Raw genomic sequence first — 23,550 nt, 5'->3', positions numbered from 1 at the left:
AAATAGAGCCGGGAAGCGTCTGTTTCCAGGGTGGTGGAGAGGTTCGTGGTGTTCCAGACTTCCTGAAGTGCTTGATTAACAAGGGACAAACAGTCTCTGCAGTTAATTTATTTACTAACCCTCTAACTTTCCTCTAAGGAAGAGACAGTGTGGGTGAGACGCAGGGATGAAAAAGCTGCCCAAGCAAGGAGCAAGCTGGGTGGTCCAGGACACTTTAAAGCTCCTCATCTGGATAGTGTCATTGTGAACGGAATGGTAAAGTTATTTCATAGAACAGAATCACAGAATTGTAGAGCTGGAAGGGACCTTATTAATTATTATTATTATTGCTACTACTACTACTATTCTGCAATACTAGATATGCTTTTTATATCATTTTGATTCCATGGCTAGTTTAATTACTTAAGCTTTTTTTATGTTTTCAGCTACGTTTCTTTCAAGTGTATTTGTTTAAATTTTTGCAAGCCGACTTGAGTCCTGGCTCTGGGGCAGGGCCAGCTCTAGATAGACCCCCGGTGGCGCGGTGCGACAGGGCGCCGGGCCGGGGTGCCGGAGCGATCTCCGCCCCTCAGCACCAGGGCGCGCGACCTGCTCGAGACTGCCCTGCTCTGGGGGAAAAGGTAGGATATAGATAAGGGTTTTCCAAACTTGGGTCTATTTTTGGACTACAATTCCCATCTTCCCTGACCACTGCCCCTGCTAGATAGGGATGATGGGAGTTGCAGGGGCGTAGCAAGGGGGCGGGATGCCCCGGGTGCCACCCTGGGAGGGGTGACACTCGGTGCGCCCCTCCCCGGCCTGCCCCTCGCCTCCGTCCGCACTCTCGCGCGGCACCATGTTACATGCCAGCGTTGCCCCGTGCGGACTGCGCACACACAGCGCCTCGTGCAAACTCTGCACATGCTGAATGCTGCGTGTGCGCAGTCTGTACAGGATGCCGCACAGGCACCGCACCCGGTACCAGCTGGGTTAGGAACGCCACTGGGGAGTTGTAGTCCAATGACAGCTGGAGAGCCACATTTGGGAAACCCTAAATAGATAGGTAGCTGTAGGTTACACCTGCAAAAAACAACAACCCCAAAGCCTGGAAGGGTCCTTTTTACCTCCTGCCCTCTCTCTCATACACCTTTATTTTAAGTTCTTCACTGCTCTTCCTACAAAGTACATTTTCCGTGAATATAGTATAAATAAAAAAACTCATGTCCTTCTCATTTCATAAGAAACATTCGCAACAGAAAGGGCAAATAAAACAAAGACTTCTGTTAGAGTAGGGCAGAAATAACCATGCATCGTGGTGCTCAGAATGCCAGCTATTTTTGTAGGCACCATTTCATCTAGCTCCAAAGCTGGGACTTTGGGGGGTTTTTTGGGGGGAGGGGCGGATTGCACAACAACATTTGGTCACACATGTGAAATTGTTCGACGCCTCCACTGGGGTTGAAGAGAGGGAGGGTTTGGGCTGACCTTTAATTGGGGGGGGGGGAGAACTAGTGCTCTAAAACTAGGGGTTCCATCTGGCTCGACAAAGGCTGGCAGATGTCGAGAGCAAAGTGTCGTTTTTTCCTCTATCAGAGTGAAAATAAATGTTAAAATAATGGTAAACCTGAAACATTAGGGGGAGGAGAGGAGAGAGGGAGAGAGGGAGAGAGGGAGAGAGGGAGAGAGGGAGGGAGGGAGGGAGGGAGAGAGAGAGAGAGAGAGAGAGAGAGAGAGAGAGAGAGAGAGAGAGAGAGAGAGAGAATATGGAAGGAGAACTTTCTAGTTTTGTTCAAAAACGGAAGATGGGAGCAACCCCAGACAGCCCATGCTCACTGTTTCCTTCCCTGTAGGTGAGAACGACAAATGCAGCAGTGAATGCCAAATAAAAATACGAGGTGAAGTGGAGCAGTATGGAAGAGATACTACATAGATTTGTATTCAGGGTGAAGCTCGTACTTTATATTTCTCAGTTTGGGTAGGGCACACATAAGGAAGAACTCGCCTTAGCAGTAAATCCTACAACTGTCTCGACAGGAGGGGCCATAGCTCAGTGACAGAGCACTTGCGCTGCATGCGGAAGGCCCCAGGTTCAATCCCTAGCATCCCCAGGGACAACAGGAGAAGACTCATGTCTGAAAGCCCAGAGAGTAGCTGCCAATCAGAGCTGACAATACTGAGGTAAGACGGACCAATGGTCTGAGTCAGATTCCTGTGTTCCTACCTCGTCACAGGTCCTTCCATATACAATCTGTGCTTCCGTCCAATAGCCACCAAGAGATCTGATGAAGCTCTTGAGCAGGACACACAGTTAAAGCACTCCTTGGATGGCTTTCTGAAGTCATTAGACAAATCCATGGAAGAGGAAGCTTTAGGGATGCACCCAGTGCTAGCCCTATTCAAGAGCAGATCCTGACATTCACCCCCCCCAAGTTTGTCATGTTAATTCATTTCAATGGGTCTATGCTGAGTAGGTTTAGCAGTGGATATGGCCTGCAAGTCATGATGGCTCTGTTCCATCTCTGCTGTCAGAAGCATATACCAAATGCTGGCATTCACAAGTTGGGGAAATGCTGTTGCACTTGGATCCTGTTTGTCTGCTTCCCTTTGGGGTATCTGGTTGACCACTGCAAGAACTGGATTCTGGGCTAGGTGAGCCTCCTTGGACCAGATCCAGCAGGGCTGTTCTGATTAACCAAAGCAGTTCGGTGTTTGGTGTAAATGAGCTCTATGCATTAATCATGCAAATCACCATGTTGTGTGCCTTAACCCTGCCTCGTGAGGACCCAAAATTCTGGTACTTTGAGAATGCACAAATAGCTGTTCTGTATTCAACCGCATGGAATTGTAGAGATGGAAGGGACTATGAGGGTCATCCAAGTCCAACACCCTGCAATGCAGGACTCTTTCACCCAATGTGGGGCTCAAACCCACGACCCTGAGCTTAAAGAGTCTCATGCTTTACTAACTTAGCTATCCACCTCTCCATGAAGACACACAATGGGGAAGCCTTTAATCAGGGAACAAGCCCAAAGGCTGGGAGAGGGGTGGAGAGAAAAGGCTTACTTACCATGTGCTCCATGCAGATGCTGATCTCGCCGTCACTGTAAAATGCTCCATAAAAGCCCACAATATAGGGAGAATTACATTCATGCAAGACTTGTAGCTCACGGATGATCTGGTTCCGGATTGCCGGCTTGATCTCCAGGTGAATTAACTGCAAAATGATAATTGCCATAAGTTTCTGGGGCATTTAAAAGAAAATAAGCATACCCCAGATGCAGGGTCTGCTCTACGAAGGCAGAAAAGTCATAAAATACCAAACACAGATTGACCCCAAGAGCTACAAAGGTGCATTTTATGGAGGAATCCCTTGTGAAGTCTGAATGTTAGAAGCCACAGAGGACAACACCTGTGATCCGAACATCCTCCTCCCAGAATTATGGGCTGTACTGACTGATCTCTGTGGATGCGTACCAAAAACATACTAGACTTTTACTCAAGAATTTGCCAGCTGGTAGAAATGGCAACTGTGAAATAAATAACTATGTGGACATTTGATTGCTTTTTCATGCATTTATTTTAAGTTTGTACTGAATAAAATAATAATAATAAATGTTTTGATATATTGCTGCCCTGGGCTCCTTTGGGATTCCTAGTTTTTATTCGTTTCATTTCCCCGAATTCCCAATTTTATTTGGTTTAAACTAAATTTGTACTACTGTTTTACTGGTTTTATGATGTACTTTTGTTTTAGTCATACTGTTTATTGTTTTTATACATCACTTAGAGATTTTTAAATATTAATCAGTTTATATGTAGGTGCTTTTAAATAAAATAAATTATAAATAAGATTACAGAATGGGTCAACAGGGAGAGACACAGGGCAAATTTGTCAATGGGAAGCTAGCCAAAACAGCTTCCCTCATCCTGTGCTGGTTGTGCTGGGACTGATGGGATTTGTAGTCCAAAACAGCTGGAGGGCATCAGGTTGGGGAAGGGCTGGTCTATAATAGGGTTACCAGATGTCCCCGTTTTCCGGGGACAGTCCCCGGATTTGTGAATAAGTCCCCGGACAAATTCCATCTCTGGAATGTCCCCGGATTTCATCTAATGTCCCTGGGAAACACAGCAGCGGCAGTCTCAGCAGCCTAGAGCAGTTGGCTCTGGCTGGCTTCAGGAGCTGCTCGGAAGTCCCCATATGTTGGTGGTGCAGGGGCTCTAAGATGCAGCTTCCGGGCTGCCTCCACCTTCCCTGACCCCAGCAACTAAGCTGTGAAGGGAGGCTTCATGCTACCTATCGGAGCAGCCTCCCAACTCCTACTTGGAGCGGGGCAGGGATCTCTCAGCTGTGAAAGGAGGCTTCACGCTGCCTATAAGACAGGCATCCCCAAATTGCGGCCCTCCAGATATTTTGGCCTACAACTCCCATGATCCCTAGCTAACAGGACCAGGGGTCGGGGAAGATGGGAATTGTAGTCCAAAACATCTGGAGGGCCGATGTTTGGGGATGCCTGCTATAAGAGTTTGCATGCAAGCAGGAGGGGGCAGGGACCTCTCAGTTAGGCAATGGGAAGCCTCCCTTCCCAGCTGAGGGATCCCTGCCCCCTCCTGCTTGCACACAAGTAGGAATGGGATTGGGGCTGCTCCGATGGGAAGGGAGGCATCGCGCTGCCCGAGCCTCGCTGTCGCCACTGCTCTTGACCCTCCTTCTCCGCCTTTCATGCCTGACCCACCGCACACCGCTTTCCCACCACCACCACCGAAGAACTAACAACTCAGGGGCTGCCCAGGCTCATGGAGAAAGGAGATAGAAGCCTTGGAGGAAGGGGAAACGTGGTGGTTGAGGTCAAGGCGGTGGCCGCCCCTCTGCCACCGCCATCACAGCAGCATCAACGTCCCGAACATGTAGTATGTACCGGTATGTATGTATGTATGTATGTATGTATGTATGTATGTATGTATGTATGTATTTAAAGTGTCCCCAGATTCATTGGAAAAAAATCTGGTAACCTTAGTCTATAAGGTCAGTAACAATGCTCACCTTCCTTGCCATAATGAGGCCAGAAGGTTTGTGCGAGACTTTGAAGACCACCCCACCATTTCCTGCACCCAGCTCGCTTATTTTCTCAAAATCATCGTCCTTTAGCTCCCCAACTTTTTGTTTCTGGGTAAGGAAGGCCTCGAGGCGTTTTCGCTGCTGCTCATCAAGTTCTAACTCTTCCAACTTTTTTTGCAGGGCTTCCAAATTTGTCCTGGGAGGAGAAAGAGAGAGAAAGCAAAGAAATAGCCATTAACTGAACTGGAGTCACCTTCACAGACACTGCTAAATGAGAAAGTGGAGAGGGAGGAGCCAACGCAATTCAGCAGAGCAAGCTCTACCATTAGGAAGAGTGAGGGAATTGCCTCTGGTGGCAGTTGCTGTAAAACAGAAGCAGTAGCAGTACTCCCTGATCTGTGGCTCAGAACCAATCCCACTCCTCCTTAGCACAGTATTGGAAAATATACACTGCACCAATCTCAGAATGGCTCGGGGAAATGCTGAGGTTGGGACTTGGATGAATCTCCATCTCAAGGGAAAGACACTCCACAATTGTGGCACAGCCACAGAAAAGGCATTCCACGAGCCCTTGGAGCAAGGTATTCAGGGCTCCAACTGTTTAGGATTTCTAAGTCAAAAGGAGAGCTGTGTAGATTCCTTGCCAGAAACATCAACATTCTAAGCCAGGTCACCTGAATTCTGCACCAGAGGAAGTGCAATTCTGTTTCTCTCGTCACATGTGCCATGGAAATTGGCAAAATTTCTATGATTTTATACATTTGTTACTCAGTTTTACTGTTAGCAGAATGTATTGTGGTTTTGCTAGTCGCAGGGAGGGGCAAATATATTAGCGGGATACTGAAAACACACACATTCTAGAAATCCTCTTTAGCCACCTCACTTCCTGCAAGTTTCAGAGATTCCGGCAGCTTTTGCCAACGCGCTTCCAAGCATCTATCTGCAACCACAAGACCTGGAGACTTTACCTCTCTTCTAACTGGAAGCTGAAATTGTCAGGAATCTGAAAACCAGCTGAGCCCAATACCGCATTCTGCTTGCCTCCTTTCCCCCTCCCCAGAACTGGAGCACATGCAGAACTTGCATGTTTGGTGGCGGCGGATGCAACATGAACAGGAAAAGGAAGAATTTGTGCATAAGAACATCTAGCTGGATTCAAGCCAGCCACCCCTTTGGGACAGGAAACGGAGTTAATATTTGACTCAACTCTTCCATTGTCCGTGTGGTCCCGTTGACTCAGCAGTGCTAACTCATGTTCCAGTGAGCAATCACTACCTCTGCAGAAAGGGTTCTCGGATTCAGTGAGGGGGGCAGATAGAATGTGCAATCATACCCTGCAGAGCTTGTGTAAATATTTCAGATGCGTATCTGTGCCAATTCAAAGGCAATTACATAACCATGGGCACGCTGTATGGAAGCTTCTTGCTTGCGCTTCTCCCTCGCCCACCCTTCCTACATAAATAAAACGTGTCTGCTCACTGAAAGGAAACCAAGGAAACACAAGAGGGCAGCTTCCCTTCCAGAATCCACACCGATCGCCAACACCTCTGGTTGCTACAAGTCATTTCCTGCCGATTTTGAACTGACTCCCTTTTACCAAGTACACCACTCATCTAAAAGCCACTTGATTTGCTAAGCACCCAAGTGAGCCCTGCCAGCAACGAAACAGCGGCCAGCTTGCATTTCCCTTCATCCATGAAGTTTGGAGGATGTATCAACAAAGAACTATGCTCAAATGAAGAGGATGTGGCTAAGCAAGGGCTGAATCTGTCTGCATGTGCGGAACAATAATCAGTGTTAGAAACTCAGATATATAAGCTAATTGTCAAAAGGCAACTTAAACGTGGGTTACAGTCACCACAACAGAATGTCTAGGCACCATTTATTTTTACAATGAAATATTATTGTTCTTGTTGTTGTTATTATCATTATTATTAATTTCATTTCTATACCGCTTCATATTTTAAAGGGAAAAAATCTCAAAGCAGTTTACAACACACTAAAACATCAGATAAAGCAATCCAGAATAAAACAAATTCAAGCTTCAAGGAAAACATTTCAGATCCTTCACAAAGTGACATTTTGCTTTCCCCATATTTCATTACCTACTTAATTTATATATAGCTGCCCCATAGCAGAAGTACTATGGGAAGCCAATGTGGTGTAGTGGTTAGAGTGTCGGACTAGGACCTGGGAGATCAGGGTTCAAATTCCCACTCAGTCAGGAAGCTCACTGTGTGTCACTTAGTCAAAGGCTATTAATCTACCAAAGCCCATCTAGTCCAGCATCCTGTTCATACAGTGGCCAACCAGATGCCCCAATGGGAAACCTCCAGGCATTCTCCCTGATTGTGAAACCCAGCAAATGGGCTTCTTCAGAGGCATATCCCTTATATACCCACTGTGGTCTGCAGGACAGCTTCTCCTTTTAGTAATCTGCTTTGAGGTTTTTGTTGTTGTTTAGTCGCGTCCGGCTCTTTGTGACCCCATGGACCAGAGCATGCCAGGCACTCCTGTCTCCCACTGCCTCCCGCATTTTGGTCAAACTCGTGTTCGTAGCTTTGAGAACACTGTCCAACCATCTCGTCCTCTGTCGTCCCCTTCTCCTAGTGCCCTCCATCTTTCCCAGCATCAGGGTCTTTTCCAGGGAGTCTTCTCTTCTCATGAGGTGGCCAAAGTATTGGAGCCTCAGCTTTACGATCTGTCCTTCCAGTGAGCACTCAGGGCTGATTTCCTTCAGAATTGATAGGTTTGATCTTCTTGCAGTCCATGGGACTCTCAAGAGTCTCATGAGGCTTTTACAGGTTGTGAAATAAAATAAATAAATAAAAGTCCCAAAGATCTCCGAAACCCGCTCCACAATAACTCTGAGCAGGGCTTTCAGTGTGGCTGTCCCTGTTCAGTTGTCGTGACTAGTAGCTAGCTAACCTCTGGCCAGAAGTGAACCCAGTAGCGGCAAATCGGTTGCAAGCTCCGACTGCCAACATGTGTTTCCCAAGTTTTCAGACTAGCACATTTCACAAACAAAAAGGGAGTGATTGCATTCTATGCAATGGCATAGAATGGTAGGGTTTATGCAACATACATGAACTGCCTATAATAGCCATGTTCCACCTGCCACATGACTCTCCTCCTGTTACAATAGAAAGATGGGAAACCGAACATCTCCTGAAACAGGAAATCTGCATCTATTTCAGGCCTGGGACACAAAGAATGCAAGAGGATTGTGTTTTCCTAGCCAACCCCCCCCCCAATTAAAACAAAGAAACAGAGTTTCTCTCTCACAGCCCCTGCAAAACAACCAATGCATCAGCTAAAAGAAAGAAGAGGCACAGGTGGAAACAGCTGCCTTCTACCCCTTTATCCCAACAGTCAGAAAACAAAATTAGAAGCGGCTCTCATTAAGAGGAGGAGCAGAGCACTTGTCTTATCGCACGGCAGTAAATATTTGCATGTCAGTGCAATCTGATTATTCACTTCCTGCCCTGGAAGTTTTCTGACAGGGCAGGAGAGCAGAATAAGCAGCTCAGGCTTCTGAAAGAGCATCCGCTGGCAGGGCCCACCTGGTCAGCTGAACTCCTTGGCTCAGAGCCAGCTGAGCTAGGACCCGGGAGCTTCCACAGCAAAAGATCAGGTGGCGCCAGAGACAGAATATCCTGGTCAAATGACAAGAGCCATGCGAGAAAAATTGCCAGCACCATTCGCAGAGATTTGCGCAGATACATTTGACCCATGCTGCACATTTAAAACGCTTCATTCTAAACTGTTTGTTTTGACCACTGTAGGTTGAAAATGCAATGCAATTCCAGGTCAGAATGCCAATTTATTTACAGATAATATGTGCATTTATGAAATAAAATAAACTTCTACTGTAAGTTGCGGTGTGTGTGTGTGTGTGTGTGTGTGTGTGTGTGTGAGAGAGAGAGAGAGAGAGAGAGAGAGAGAGAGAGAGAGAGAGAGAGAGAGAGAGAGAGAGAAACAGCTACGTGGTTCTTGTGCTGAATCTAGTTTCGGGGGATGCACCATTTCTCAGGTTTCTGCTCTGGCAGAGAGAGAAGCAAATAACAGCAAGCCATATCCGCCACACAGAGTGCAGGGTGGTTGCCTTCAAGCAGGAGTAGGATGGAACATAGGGATAAAGGGAGGAACCCACATTCCACAAATTCCGCAATTAAGCAAGCCATTCTAAGGGCCTAAGCAGATTACTGCCCACCCCCTCAAGATAAGAAGCAAAACAGGCCTTTCCCAGTTATGCCTTTGTTATTCAACAGTTAGAACAACATGCTAGGCCATGGGTGGGGACCGTCAGGCTCGGGAATCGAATGGAACCCCCAGATCTCTTGAGCTGGTCTCTAGAACTCTCTCCGGACCACACCTCTCCCTAACCACACCCCCTTTCCCCTAGCTTCGATAGACATGCTCCTTGAGTGGCCATACAAGTTGGTGGCCATCACTGCCTCGTGTGGTCAATTTTACATCATGCCTGCAGTTTGCTCTTTAAAGATACAGTATATATATATATTGTCATGGTTAATTGCATGAATCGTATCATGTCTAACTGCGTTTCAAATCTACTGGCACAGATTTGGGGGTACAGGCGTAAAGGCACGAGTGCTCATCTAAAGCACCTACGCACCTGTCTGTTTTTGAAAAGGTAGGAGGTGTTTGACAGTACAATTTGCATGAACAATTGCAACTGGGAAAATTGCTGGTGCGGGAGAGTGAAAACTCTGAAATTCTTCAGAGAGCTCCATGCATCTTGAAAAGCAATACATGCTTGCTTCCACATGGTGGCTGAAACAAGAGGGCAAAGTAATTTTTAATTGCTTTTCAAGAGCAGCATCTCAAGAAATACCGGTAACAGAAGCCAGCTCAGCCTTGAGGAGCCTGGGAAACTCCCTTATACCAGGGTACTATCTGACTGGCAGCAGCCCTCAAGGATCTCAGACACAGATAGATCTTTCTGATCTTTTGCTTCCTTGTTCTCTTCACTGGCATTCCTGGGCAGAGACATTCCTAGCAACCTTGACAAGGAGCTGTACTGGCACCACTACCCGGGGAAAAAAATCACTTTACTGCAATAGCCACCAGCTGAGCAAGTCCCACATAAGCACCAAGACTCTCCTGAGGCCACCTCCTTCTCCTCCTCTTCCAGGGTCCCCTCCCCCCATCCATCTGGGTACACACAGCAGCAACGCAGCTCCCTAGGCTGTGCTCTCACCTAGCAGCAAGCAGGGGTGGGCAGACAAGCAGGGCCTACTCAGGCTCCTACCACCTGGGCTCTCTGACATTTTTGATGCTAGTGCAGTGGGCAAATGTATTGATGAACACATTGATAGGTAGCCTATATGTGAGAGCTGTAAAAAGCGTGTGAAAGGATATTGTTAGGAGAATCTGCTTATTCTATGTGTCAAGAAGGTTTGTGCAGGAAAAATCTCAGGCTTGGACCAGCTTGATAGAAAGCAGACAATGAATTCTTCCTGCTGAATCAGGCACCCAAGCTCTGATAATGCAGGCATGCTTTCCCTCCAAGAACATTGCTTAATTTCTACACCTGCATCAAGCTAATGATGATGATGATAATAATAATAATAATTTATTTATACCCCGTCCATCTGGCTGGGTTTCCCCAGCCACTCTGGGTGGCTTCCAACAGAAATATTAAAATACACTAATTTCTTAAAGATTAAAAGCTTCCCTAATTCCCTTCCCTAAGGCAAGGGAATGCCTCTATATGAGCCTCTATAAGTTACTGTATAGGCCTGTGGACTCCACTTTTTTTGATTCCCCAGCAACCACTGTTGCGACCAAATAAAAGCTGTCTTGGAACATTACCATCTGGATGGCTCAGTTGGTTAGAATGTGGTGCTGATAATGCCAAGGTTGCAGGTTCGGTCCTGGCTGCATATTCCTACATTGCAGGGGATTGGACTAGACAATCCTCAGGGTCCCTTCCAACTCTACAATTCTATCACAACTGGAGTGTTTAACTGCAGGAAATCCACTACACTAGCATGTAGGCATTTAAATGTCTACTCTGACGATGTACAGCTGACTCTTTAACATTTTCATTTTGGCTCCTAGGAATTTGAAGCATTCCCCCCCCCCCCGACTTGCTTCACAGGAGAATCTCCTCTAGAGATTGAAGATTAAGCTAATCAGCTTCCTGGAGCCCTCCTTGCCCCTGACATTAGTGCGTGCGCACACACACTCCTGATGGAATGTCTAAGAAGTGATGAAATCTCTCAGAGAGGCCATAAATCGTGTCGCAGTCACAGAGGAATGCCAGCCAACAACGTTCCAAAGGAATTTGCTCTTTTCCTGTTCAGACAGGGCTGTGAGAGTAGGAGAGAGACCTTCCGTCCATCCGAGAGCAGATGTTTGCTAGGAATTTCTGAGCGGCAAATGGTCCCTTTCCCCCTTCGAACAGCTGCTGCTTTGCTGCAGGGTTACAGCCAGCAAAGACTTTTGGCATGCGATTCTCGGCGGCAACGTGTCCTCGGATGCAACCCTTTTGCGGTTGGGGTGAGGAAGGGAGGGAAATTTGCCTGCTTGGAAGGCAGGGGGAAAGTTCACCATTCAGTTCCAATAATAACATTAATCGGAGAGCACTTGCACAAAGAATGCTTCCCTTCCTGACAGACTCAACCAAAGTCTTTGATGCTGCCTTTTGCCAACCTGGTGCCTCCCCTCCAGATGTTTGGGATGAGAACTCCCATCAGCGCCAGAGTTGTCCTCCCAAACATCTGAGGGGCACCAGGTTGGCAAGGCTGCCTTGCTTAGCATATGAATAAAAACAGAACAGAATCTTCTGGAGCTGACAGAAGCCAGCACCGCAGAAGACGTTTTGCCAAAAGAAAGTGGTTTTTGGCCAGAGAAATTAGCCACAAGAGAAACCACCGCATACCAGATGTCAGGAGAATACCACCAGCAATGGAGAGGTTGCTGCTTTGGGGTCCTGCTGTGGAGTTTCCAGAAACATCTGTCTGGCTGCTGTCAGGAGTGGAAGAGAATGCTAGGCGAAAGCAATCTTTTGCCCATTGCAGAAAGACTTCCCTCACACTTATCAGTCACTTTCCCTGGACTGGATGTGGGTAGAGCAGCCTGGACCTACCACACTGTGTGTGTGTGTGTGTGTGTGTGTGTGTGTGTGTGTGTGTGATATGTGCGAGTTTTAAAAAAAATGACAACAAAGACACACACAGCAGGATTGCACTTGCAACTTCCTGCAGCTGCCCACACCTGCAACACTCTTTAAAAATTCCAAATGTGCCCTCACATCCCTGGAGGGTTGGCTGACTGCCTCTTTGCACTGCCTCATCCTGAGTCAAACTGTTTTGCTACCTAGCCCAACGCTGCCTACACTGACTGGCAGTGGCCCTTCAAGGGTTCAGACCTCCCCAGTCCTATCTGGAGATACTGGCGTGAAATCTCACGAATGCAAAGCATGTGCTATATCAGGATGATCTGACACTTCCTAAAAAGTCCTCTGCAGTGTTCAAAACTCCCGTTGTTCTAGGCGTATTTTGCAACAGGGAATTTCATTAGCTGGAGCAGTTTCTGAGCTCTGGGCGCAGTACTGCGCCTAAGATTTCAGATTAAAACTGCAGAGTGGAAGGAAAGGAGGGCCTTTTTCTGTCTCCCCGCTTCCAGCTCTTCTCTGAAGACTGGAGAAGAGACCCTCTTAATAATAGTAGGGGGTGGGCAGGAGAAGGACTAGACCACGTGAAAAATGAACATAATATTTTAGCTGCAGTTCATTCATTTTCAGCTTTGTATTCTTGTTATAAAAAAATGTGCCTAGACATTCCGTTCTTGCACCCATAACCTAGGTTTAAGGTGCCATTTAGCTCCTAGCTTTCATATCTCAGTTGCTAACACTGGTCCTCTGTATCTAAAAATGTGTCCTTAACTCCCATCACTGGATTTCCTTCCAGTTTAACAACATGAAAATGCATCAAAATGGTTCATGTTATCACACAGCATCTTTTTGTATCCAAATTTCAAACACAAATCTTTTCTCAGTCTGTACAGCATGAGACTCTTAATCTCAGGGTCATGGGTTCGAGGCCTATGTTGGGCAAAAGATTCCTGCACTGCAGGGGGTGGACTAGATGACCCTTGTGGTCCCTTCCAACTCTACAATTCCATGATTCTATGAATGGCCTTGCCTGCAGGCTGAACCCAGGAACCCTTGCACCCAAGGGAAGCAACATGCTCCCAGAGAATCCAGAACTTGTCTTAGAGGTTACCCTGGTGAATGATGCCTGGAGGTGATCCCCCCCCCATCTCTCTTTGCATCCTCACCAACATACAGTACAGTAATTAATTGCTCATAAATTTCATTTTAAAAGAATCTCATGTGACAACACATACAAGGGTTAAGAAACACTGCCAACACACTTTTCCGTGTACATTTCTACCTAGCTCTTTATAATTATAATGGATACTGATGAGAATATTTTATTTCTCCTGGGGGTAGATTGGAAAGCTGGCTCACCAATCTGTGCTTGGAACTGAATAGGGATTTAAGGTGGATTTGAATAGTACATTTAATAACAAACAGTTCCACCATTAGCTTGGAATTATGCTAAATTCATAATGCCCTGCTCGCAAAGTACACCCTGGCACAACCAGGGTGGACTGGTTAACATATTATCAGTAGGGAATGGGAAAGGAGACTGTTTTAAACAAACTAGATGGATTCCCCCCCCCCCAAAAAAAAAGCAACAAGCACTTAGAAGACAAAAATGTAAGTGAGGCCATTTTAGAGACCGGAGATATAGAAAAGAGAGACTGTAATTTTAGTAAATGGACTCATTTGGCACCTGAAGAATTAACCAATGTATTATAAGCATAAGCTTTCTATGAACTAAAGTACACTCTATCAGATGCATGATGTGTTAATCTCAGGGCAGCTCTCTTTCTCTCTCTCTCTCTCTCTCTCTCTCTCTCTCTGTGTGTGTGTGTGTGTGTGTGTGTGCCACCCACCCACCTATCCACACTCACACCCACAGCCACACCACTAGGGACTAAGAAGACCCATGTTCAGATCCTCACACAGCTACAAAGCCCACTAGGCAGCTATGGGTAGGTCACAATCTCTCAGCATGTCCAGCCGCACAGGGGTGTTGTGAAGATACAAAGCTAAGGGAAACTTATAGCTTCTCGTTTTTTAAAACAACAACAACAACAACTGTGTTGATACTGCTTGGAAGTAGTCCAGACTCCAGACCCACCAGCTGAAGACCAATGAGCTAGACTGACCAGTGATCCGACCTGGCAGAAAACAACTTCCTATATTCCTACTGTCAGGGGTTGTTGCGACTACTCCAGAGTAACGACCTTCCACATGCTTGTCCTTTAACAGTCTTTATTGGTGCACTCTATTTACAGTGTAACGGGGTGTTGGAAACATGTCTGCTCATTCCGATCCAGAATCCGGCACTGCCCCTTTTCATGATTTTTCCCAACATAATAGCCTCGGGACAGCGAATCTCCTCCCCTTTCTCCTCCTCCGTAATTCCGGAAACGGGGGAAAAGGTCTACGCTCCGTGCTTTCCCTTTCCCCCCTTTCCGCCTCTCTCTCTTCCTGCCTGTGGAGCCGGGGCTGTGGAGCCGAGACCACTCTGCCAGAGAGAGTGACCATGCTGCCAGAGAGAGGCACTCTCTCTCTGCTTCCTGACTAGCCTCTTCAGAGTCCGCGCTTCCATCGCTGCTTGGGGAGGAGCTACTCCTGATGAGAGGGGGAGGTTCTCTATACTCTCTCCCCCTTACACCTATGTACCATGGTTAGTGTTCCAGGATGTTTGGAATTGCAGTCCAATTACATCTGGAAGGCACCAGGTTGGCCACCTTGCTAACACCCAGATCCCGTGCCCTTCGCCGGAGGCACAAGGCCTCTTCTGAAGCAATAGCCGCCTCTCTGAGAGCTGCTTGCAAGGCACATACTTCCCATCTAAGACAAAAATATATTTATGGAGGAACAGAAGAACAGGCGTGCATAGAAAAAGCATTAAGAACAAAATGATGTTGGGAGCAACAACAAAAATGTTATATAATAGAGCGGTACCAACATAGAAAGGAGACGTTGGGAGCTGGCCTAGTTTTATCTCTGGCGTTACCAACTCTGAGCTGCATAATTAAAGCTCTCCAAATAAAATCAACATATTCCTATCCAATGTCTACACTAAGCAGCCTTCCCCAACATGGTGCCCTTCAGACGTTTTGGACTACAACTCCCAGCAGCCTCAGCAGCCCGCTGCTGCACACCAGATTGGGAAAGGCTGGTCTAAAGAACGGAAAATACTTTCTTTCCCTCCTGAATGAAGCATACCATGAAAATGATTTTTAAAAGGCACCACTGGTGTGGCGAGAGGGACCCAGGTGGCGCTGTGGTTAAACCACTGAGCCTAGGGCTTGCTGATCAGAAGGTCGGCGGTTCGAATCCCTGTGACGGGGTGAGCTCCCGTTGCTTGGTCCCAGCTCCTGCCAACCTAGCAGTTCGAAAGCACGTCAAAATGCAAGTAGATAAATAGGAACCGCTATAGTGGGAAGGTAAACGGTGTTTCCATGTGCTGCTCTGGTTTGCCAGAAGCGGCTTTGTCATGCTGGCCACATGACCTGGAAGCTATACACCGGCTCCCTCGGCCAATAATGCGAAGATGAACGCGCAACCCCAGAGTCAGTCACGACTGGACCTAATGGTCAGGGGTCCCTTTAACTTTACTGGTGTGGCGGTCACAAATTTGGCAAGTTAAAATGCAGGGCCACCCTTCCAACATCTTGACACCAGAAGTAAAAAAAAAGCATTTACCTCCTGTGATTGTTAACCTGGCACTGGCTAATTTTATCAGCTAGGAAAGGTAAGCATCCAACAAGCAAGCACGATGTCTCAACCCTCTAAGCAACTTATCAACAACCTCAGGCTGTTCAAGCTAAAAATAATTCATAACAGGGCCAGACGGTGTTCTAGTTGCATCTTTCTCAGATTCTGTCAAAGCTATGCCAGAGCTGACATGAGTGATCTCATCTGCAGAAGGCACCTATAGGCCTTTGAGAGTTAAACAGGTTGATCCATTGGGCCTCTGCAGCACAGGCCTTTCACCACTGAGAAGGGCTGCATTTGCTGGCATTGTGCAGAATCAATGGTGGTGGTGAAGCGAGCTTTCTCCACAGCAGTAGTATAAGCTCTAAAATGGGCTCTAATCTGTGCTTGAGCGTATTCCCTTTTAGTTTTCCACCATCTGCTCTCCAACAGTCAACCTTGCAGTTTCATTGATATGGTGCAGAGCTAAAAACCATTTAGCTAAATTTACTCTATGGCTTGGCCAATAACATTAGGAAGCAGTCGTTCCAACGACCCAGGTTACCTCCTGATCCAGGGGTAGGCTATGGCCCTGGTAAGACTGCTGGCCAAATCTGTGGGAAGTTCTGAAGCTCTAACAGTCTTCAGGGTCAAACCATCAAAATGGTCCTCCATATCTATGGAGCTTAATTACAGCAGACAGCCCAGACCTGATCAAATAGTGATTTGTTCATGACAACAGTCATTACTAGTACCCACAGACTGCCACACCTGGTAGGGACGTGGAAAAGGGCCTTCTTGGTGGCTGCTCCCAAACTCTGGAACGCCCCCCCTGCAAAACCTAGACTGGCTCCCTCCTTGTTGTCCTTCCACCAGCAGGTGAAAACCTCCTTGTTCCCGCAGGCTTTTGGAATTGACTGCTTTTAATGAAACGGCTGCTGACGTGCTGTTTTTATTGTAACCGTTTGTAAATTTTAATCACGATTTTATATATGTGTATAGTTTTCATTCTATTAATGTTTAATTGCTTTTTAATGATTGCTTTTCCTATGTTTTTAGCGACTGTAGCTTTTATCTGTAAGCTGCCTTGAGTCTCGTCAGGGGGAAAGGTGGGGTACAAATAAATATGTAACAACAACAACAATAGGCACAGACACTCAGAACCAAACAATTCCTGAAGTGGGTATCTGACAAAGGAGATGGGTTATAGAACTGCACCTCAAGCAATGGCTCATGTGACACCCCGATCTGAGAGACTCAGTCTGAACCCCTTAAGCAAACCAGGTCTCTTTTATACATTCCGCACCAGCATTTTCCAGGTAGACATAATGCATTGTATGAAGAATTCTTTTAAAGAGACTAAAGGTAAAAAGGTAAAGGGGCCCCTGACCATCAGGTCCAGTCGTTTCCAACTGTGGGGTTGCGGCGCTCATCTCGCTCTATAGGCCGAGGGAGCCAGCGTTTGTCCGCAGACAACTTCCGGGTCATGTGGCCAGCATAACAAAGCTGCTTCTGGTGAACCAGAGCAGCACATGGAAATGCCGTTTACCTGCCCGCCGGAGCGGTCCCTATTTATCTACTTGCACTTTGACGTGCTTTCAAACTGCTAGGTGGGCAGGAGCTGGGACCGAGCAACGGAAGCTCACCCCATTGCAGGGATTCGAACCGCCGACCTTCTGATCAGCAAGCCCTAGACTCTGTGGTTTAACCCACAGCGCCACCTGGGTCCCTTAAAAAGGTAAAGGGACTATATATCAACAATGTCTACCGGTCAGCCGTGATAGACAGGTAGATTGCCAGGGTGTCCCAGGTTGATCGCGGGATATTTGAAAGTGTTCACCTGGTTGCTCCTGAGAGCGATCTCCATGCCCCCTGCCCCTGGTGCTAATTAGCATCGCTGCTGAGACAGCTTGTATTTCCTCCATCAACAAGTGTAGTATTCCCTTCCTAAAAAAAGCTAATCAACTCTGACATCTCCCCCTAAAAAAAAGCTCAACAACTCCGGTCCCCACCCCCCAAAAAGCTCAAGAACTATTGGCAATGACAATTGGTAGACCACTGCCAGTTTTATTATACTGGGAGTAGATTGCATTCTCTAGAGAGTTGGGCGTGCCTGCTATATATAATTTGCACTGGGTGGCTACAAGTTCTAAAGTTCTGAGAAATTGAGAAAAATGTTTCTCTATCCACTCCATGTATCTTACCTATTCTATCCTACACAATGCATCATTTTATAAACCTCTCTTATGACTTCTGTTTAGCCTCCCCCCAAATTAATATGTCCAACATTATTTAGCCCTTCTGCATTGGAAAAGTGCTCCAACCTCTTAAGGGTGTTGGTTGCCATCTTTTGCACCTCTTTCTAGAACTAAGATATCCTCATTTGAGAGCAGACAACCAGACCTGCACACAGAATTCCAAACAGTGTTTTCATCCCGCTTCCTAATACTTCCCAGCACAGAATTTGTCTCACTCATTTCAGCCGGGTACCAAATTAGCACTCTCACTGAGCTATCCACCGTGTCCCCAATACTGTATCTCTTTCAAGGTCAGGCACCACCAGAGCCCATCAGTGTATCTGAATGGGCATCACTTTGCAATTAACTTACACTTAACCTCATTTGCCATTTTGTTACCCACTCACACAATACAGACAGATCATCCTGGAGCTTTCCAGATCCAGATTCTGCTTGGGTTTTCACCATCCTGAGCAATCTGCTGACATTTGCAAACCTGGCCATCCCAAACATCACCCAAATGACTACAGACCATTTAAGAATGTTAAATTAGCACCAGCTTCTTACAGAAGCTCAGCACTTCCTTCCTTCATTGTGAAACCTACCGTACTTTTGCCTTCTACTTCCTCATCCTACCCTAGTAACTAACTGATAAGAGGTCCTACCCTTTTTATCTCATGTCTGCTGAGCTTACTTAGCAGCCTGAGTTTGCACACAGGTTGAGTCAGAACCTATGTTCAATTCTCAATAGCATTTGGCCATTTCCAGAAGACTGATTCATCGTTCCATTGACCGTAGCACAATTTTTGCCACTGTGATTGCTTGTGGAAGTATTTTGAAGGGGGAAATGGCACACCAGAAACAGTCTGTCCACCCACCCATGTGGATTTTTAAAGTAAATATTGTTATTTGCAGCTGTTTAATTTTTTATTTTGAATAGCCAGTCACCTTGATGATTATCTATATATATATATTTATTTTTAAATGGTATTGTATGTTTTAACATTGAAAAATGCCTGGATAGTTTATGATATGGTGGTAGAGATAGACCTTTACAAACAAATAAGAATATATATATACATATCTACCCTGCCTTTTTCTGAGGGGAACCTCTCACTTCAAAGAGTCATGTGGATATCCAATGATAAACATTTTTCTACATATACAGGAATCGTTAAAAAATGGACTCGAGGATATAAAAACATTATGTGGGTGGTTATGACCAACAGCAATTCATGTACACGTATGAAAAATGGAAAAGGATTACAGGATCCTGACAAAGCAACAGCAGAACTCTCACTTTAGGAAAGGATGAATCAATCCATTTCTGGGCAGTGTTACTTTTGCATGATTCTGTTGTGTAGGCCTACAGTTTCTACATCAACCTGCGATTAAGAAAAACTAAAGGAAAACTGTATTAAAAGTACATACTTTTAAAATTGCATTTTACTTTTAACCTTGCATTTCTAAATGTAGGTATATAGGTTTTTGACCCTGGGACTATGAGAGAGCATTCAGAAAGTACAAAAGCCAGTTGATAAATTCCAATTAGAATGCCCCCCCCCAAAAAAATTCCCATCGGTCCTGAAAGTGTAAGTTTGTATCAGTTTGTATCTGAGTTTAGAAATACTGTACAATATCGGATTCCGTTAATTCCATTGCGTACATCTCAGCACTGCAATGGAGAGGAAATTGGGGACCTGTTGTACTTGTATTATTCATTCCCCCACCCTTCACTAGGCAGAGGGCTTCAATACAGAACTTTCCAGGCACTCAGAGTTGTCAATTCACAGGTAATCCTGACGATCAAAGGCAATAGTTTTGATTAATGCAAACATCTTGGTACCATTTCAAATGAGAGGCTAAGGCAATGAGCTGCTTGCTGTTTCATCCCACACTCCACCCTTCATCCCCAGCGCCTGGATTGTGATGTGCAAACACAAGAACATCTTCAGATCTGTTATCTGGAGATGTCAGAGAACATGCACTTCGTTAGAATAGCTTGTAGTCAGCATAGCAACAACAGCACAGTATGGCGATTCCGTGGGGTTATGCAAACATATTATTGCAGGTGTCTTACTTTCGCGTTTAAGTAGCATTTCCTGCAAACAATTAATGCAGTTTTGGCGGCCACAAAACTGTCACTGCAGACTGGAGCCGGAGGGTGTGGAAAGGCTCTGCCAACTCACAAATAAATTTTAAAAAGTGTCTATTTTTTACAGGCGCTGCTTTTAGCGATGTAGCAGCTACAAAACATTCCGGGAAGTCCGCTACAACGGTCTTCAGCAGAGAAACCTGTAGCTAGGCTGAAATAGCGAGTCCTCCTTGCACTAGGGCAGTTTACAACTTAATCTCCAGCCATAATTTTCTCTTTAGAGAGAATAAAGTGGTTTAATGAGCGCAGATTCCGAGTTGTCAGTAGTCCATTCACTCATTTCCTCCCTTTCTTTGAAACGACCCCTACACACGAGCCCTAACGCACAAGCATATTTCTGTGCTCTTCAGCCTACAGTTTCGAACAACCACTTTAAAAGCAACTAAGAATGCGAAAGGAAACGAGGGGGCTCCTGGATTTCCGCCGGGCGTCTTTCCCCACCCCTCCAAGTTCCCCCAGCGCCCCCATCTTCCACCGAAGTCCGGGGAAAGAAGACGAAACCCTCCCAAGGGGACGGCGCGCTCCGAGGGCAGGAAAGCGCAAGGGCGGCCCGGCGAGGGAATCCAGCCCGGTCGCGCTCCGCTTGCCTCCCCCTCCGTCCCCACAGCCTGACTCACTCGGCCGCGCTGGTCCCGTTGATGGCGGAGCCGTCGGGCGCGGGGTGGAGCTGGATGGGCATGGGCTTCTTCTTCGGCATGGTCTCTCTCGCGCGCTCCGAGGAGATTGGCTGCAAAAGCGCCGCCGCGCTGCCTCTGCCCGCCGAGCCCCGCGCTCGGTCCTCTTGCCTTGCGCTGGGCGCGCGCGCTCCCTCCTCGAGGCTCGGAAGCCGAGCGGAGGAGCCCGGGGCAAAGCAGGCGCCGGCTCGCTCTGCGCCTTCCGAGGTTCTTCTGGGAAGCTGCCTGGGCGCTCCGCCACCTTCTGGGCGGCGTTTACTGCGGCTGCAGCTCCTGTGCCGAGGCGAGCGCTCGCCTCCTGGGCGCTTTAAAGAACAAGGCGGGGAGAGAAGCGCCTCAGCGGCGCGAGAGGGCGGAGGGTCCTCCCCCGACGAGCGAAGGGATCCGGATTAGCTCAGGGCGCATGTGCCCAGAGCCGTGCGCATGGACGTTGCACAGGGGTGAAGCTTCCCTCCCCTTACTTTGCCCGGAATGCGTGGGAAATTGCGGCAAGGAGGGGCCGCGAAAGGCGCGCTCCGGGGCCAGAGCAGCCCGGGAAGAGCCGGTGCAGCTGAGCGGCAGACCTCGCATGCAAAACGGGACAGAGGTTCAATTCCCCCACCCCCACCATCTCCTGGGGTGCTTCCTATCGTTCCCAGTAATCAGCGTTGACAATACTGAGTTAATGAAAAATGAATCAATTAATGAATACTGAGTTACAAGTACCCGGAACAAGGCAAGTTGTTTCTGGGACAAGAACAGCGGCAAATAGTCTCAGGTTCAATCCCCGGCGTGTCCAGGAAGGGTTTGAAAAACCCTCGTGCCTGAAACCTTAGAGTCATCTGCTGCCAGTAGACAGTATAGACAGCGCTGTATGGACCAGTGATCTGGCTCGTTTCTCAGTTAGATTCTTGGATTCCTATAATTTCCTTTATTATAGGAGACTTAAAGTAAGGCGCATCAGCTGTGCTTCTTTGCTGTTGTGTTTTCTTCGGTGGCACAAATTGACTTGGCAGCACCAATCACAGCTCTAGAACAGGGGTGGCCAACTCCCAAGAGACTGCGATCTACTTACAGAATTAAAAACTTGCTGTGATCTACCCCCTTTTGTGGGGTTCAGGTCAAAGTTGTTGAGCTTTTTGGGGAGGAGGAAGACCCGTTTTTAAGGCATTCATATAAAAGTTGTTGTTGAGCTTTTTTAGGGAGAAGGAAAGTGTCATGGGGGGGGTACAGGGCAAAAAATGAGCTTTTTTAGGGGAGCCAAAGTTGTTGAGCTTCTTTGGGGAGAGCCAGTGATCTGCCATTGATCTACCACAGGCGTCCAGTGATCTACTGGTAGATCACGATCTACTTGTTGGACGTGCCTGCTCTAGAACATTACGTGAACTGGAGCTGCTCTGCAGAGGTGCTTTCCCCCTTAGGGTCTAAGGAGGGGGTCGCTTGAGGGTGAACAGCTGGATGTCAATGAGCTGTGGAATGGGTTGCACACACTCAGAAGGATCTCTGGTACAGTTTGGGAGTACTGCTCCCTACCGTAGATCCAGGAGGCTCAAGAAGCCTCAGTGCCCAAATAAATGTATTTTGTCAACTCAGGCTGATTTGCCCCCTGTGGCCTCTCCTGTATTATCCATGCTTCTGGTTGGACTACTTAAAACACACTTTCTGGGGTTGAATCCTCCTGTTCCTCCTCTGATGAGAAGTCCAATGCCTGAAGCATGACAGGAATGCCCTTTTCAGGGAGACTTTGCTATTGTTTGGGCCATAGCCAAATATCTTCAAGATTTTAAGAACAAGAAGAGTCTGGCTGCTAGATCAGGCCAAAGGGGACACATCTACAGTAGTCCAGCACTCTGTTCTCAGAGGCTAACCAAAGGGAAGCCCACAAGCAGAACCTGAGTACAACAGTATTCTCCCTACTTAGAATCATAGAGTTGGAAGAGACCACAAGGGCCATCCAGTCCAACCCCCTGCCAAGCAGGAAACACCATCAAAGCATTCCTGACATATGCATGTCAAGCCTCTGCTTAAAGACCTCAAAAGAAGGAGACTCCACCACACTCCTTGGCAGCAAGTTCCACTGCTGAACAGCTCTTACTGTCAGGAAGTTCTTCCTAATGTTTAGGTGGAATCTTCTTTCTTGTAGTTTGAATCCATTGCTCCGTGTCCGCTTCTCTGGAGCAGCAGAAAACAACCTTTCACCCTCCTCCATATGGCATCCTTTTATATATTTGAACATGGCTATCATATCACCCCTTAACCTTCTCTTCTCCAGGCTAAACATACCCAGCTCCCTAAGCCGTTCCTCATAAGGCATTGTTTCCAGGCCTTTGACTATTTTGGTTACCCTCCTCTGGACACGTTCCAGCTTGTCAGTATCCTTCTTGAACTGTGGTGCCCAGAACTGGACACAGTATTCCAGGTGAGGTCTGGAATACTTGTGCACCCATTTTAGATTTTTATTTTTTAAACAATGATACTGCAAGCCACAGGCGGTGTAAAGATAGGTGCATTTTGTGATGTTGTGCCAAGGTTGCTGGATGACCCAATATCATGTTGCACCTCCTATTTGTCAACACAACTGACCTGGTATGGTTTCCTTTGCCAAGCTACACAGTGGGCATATACAACCGCTTTATGCATTTCTATCAGTGCCTTTTCCTAGA

At 47.0% G+C, this 23,550-nt stretch overlaps 1 protein-coding gene across 1 annotated transcript in view; it reads right to left on the bottom strand.

Annotated features, from left to right (window-relative positions):
* The window catches only part of MAP2K1 (mitogen-activated protein kinase kinase 1), a 40,291-nt gene extending 19,101 nt beyond the window's left edge, over positions 1–21,190 (bottom strand). The window contains exons 1-3 of the mRNA XM_035131171.3: positions 20,852–21,190; positions 5,021–5,231; positions 3,047–3,193 (exon numbers count right to left, since the gene is read on the bottom strand). Of these exons, the coding sequence (XP_034987062.1) occupies positions 3,047–3,193; positions 5,021–5,231; positions 20,852–20,931 (438 nt within the window). The 5' untranslated portion in view covers positions 20,932–21,190. The remainder of the gene's footprint in view (positions 1–3,046; positions 3,194–5,020; positions 5,232–20,851) is intronic.
* Between the last annotated feature and the right edge of the window lie 2,360 nt (positions 21,191–23,550).

The sequence above is a fragment of the Zootoca vivipara genome, chromosome 13 (genome assembly GCF_965207765.1).
Source record: "Zootoca vivipara chromosome 13, rZooViv2.hap1.1, whole genome shotgun sequence".
Taxonomy (NCBI): domain Eukaryota; kingdom Metazoa; phylum Chordata; class Lepidosauria; order Squamata; family Lacertidae; genus Zootoca; species Zootoca vivipara.
The sequence above is the reverse complement of the archived record's forward strand: the minus strand, read 5'-3'. Positions and strand labels throughout refer to the sequence as shown.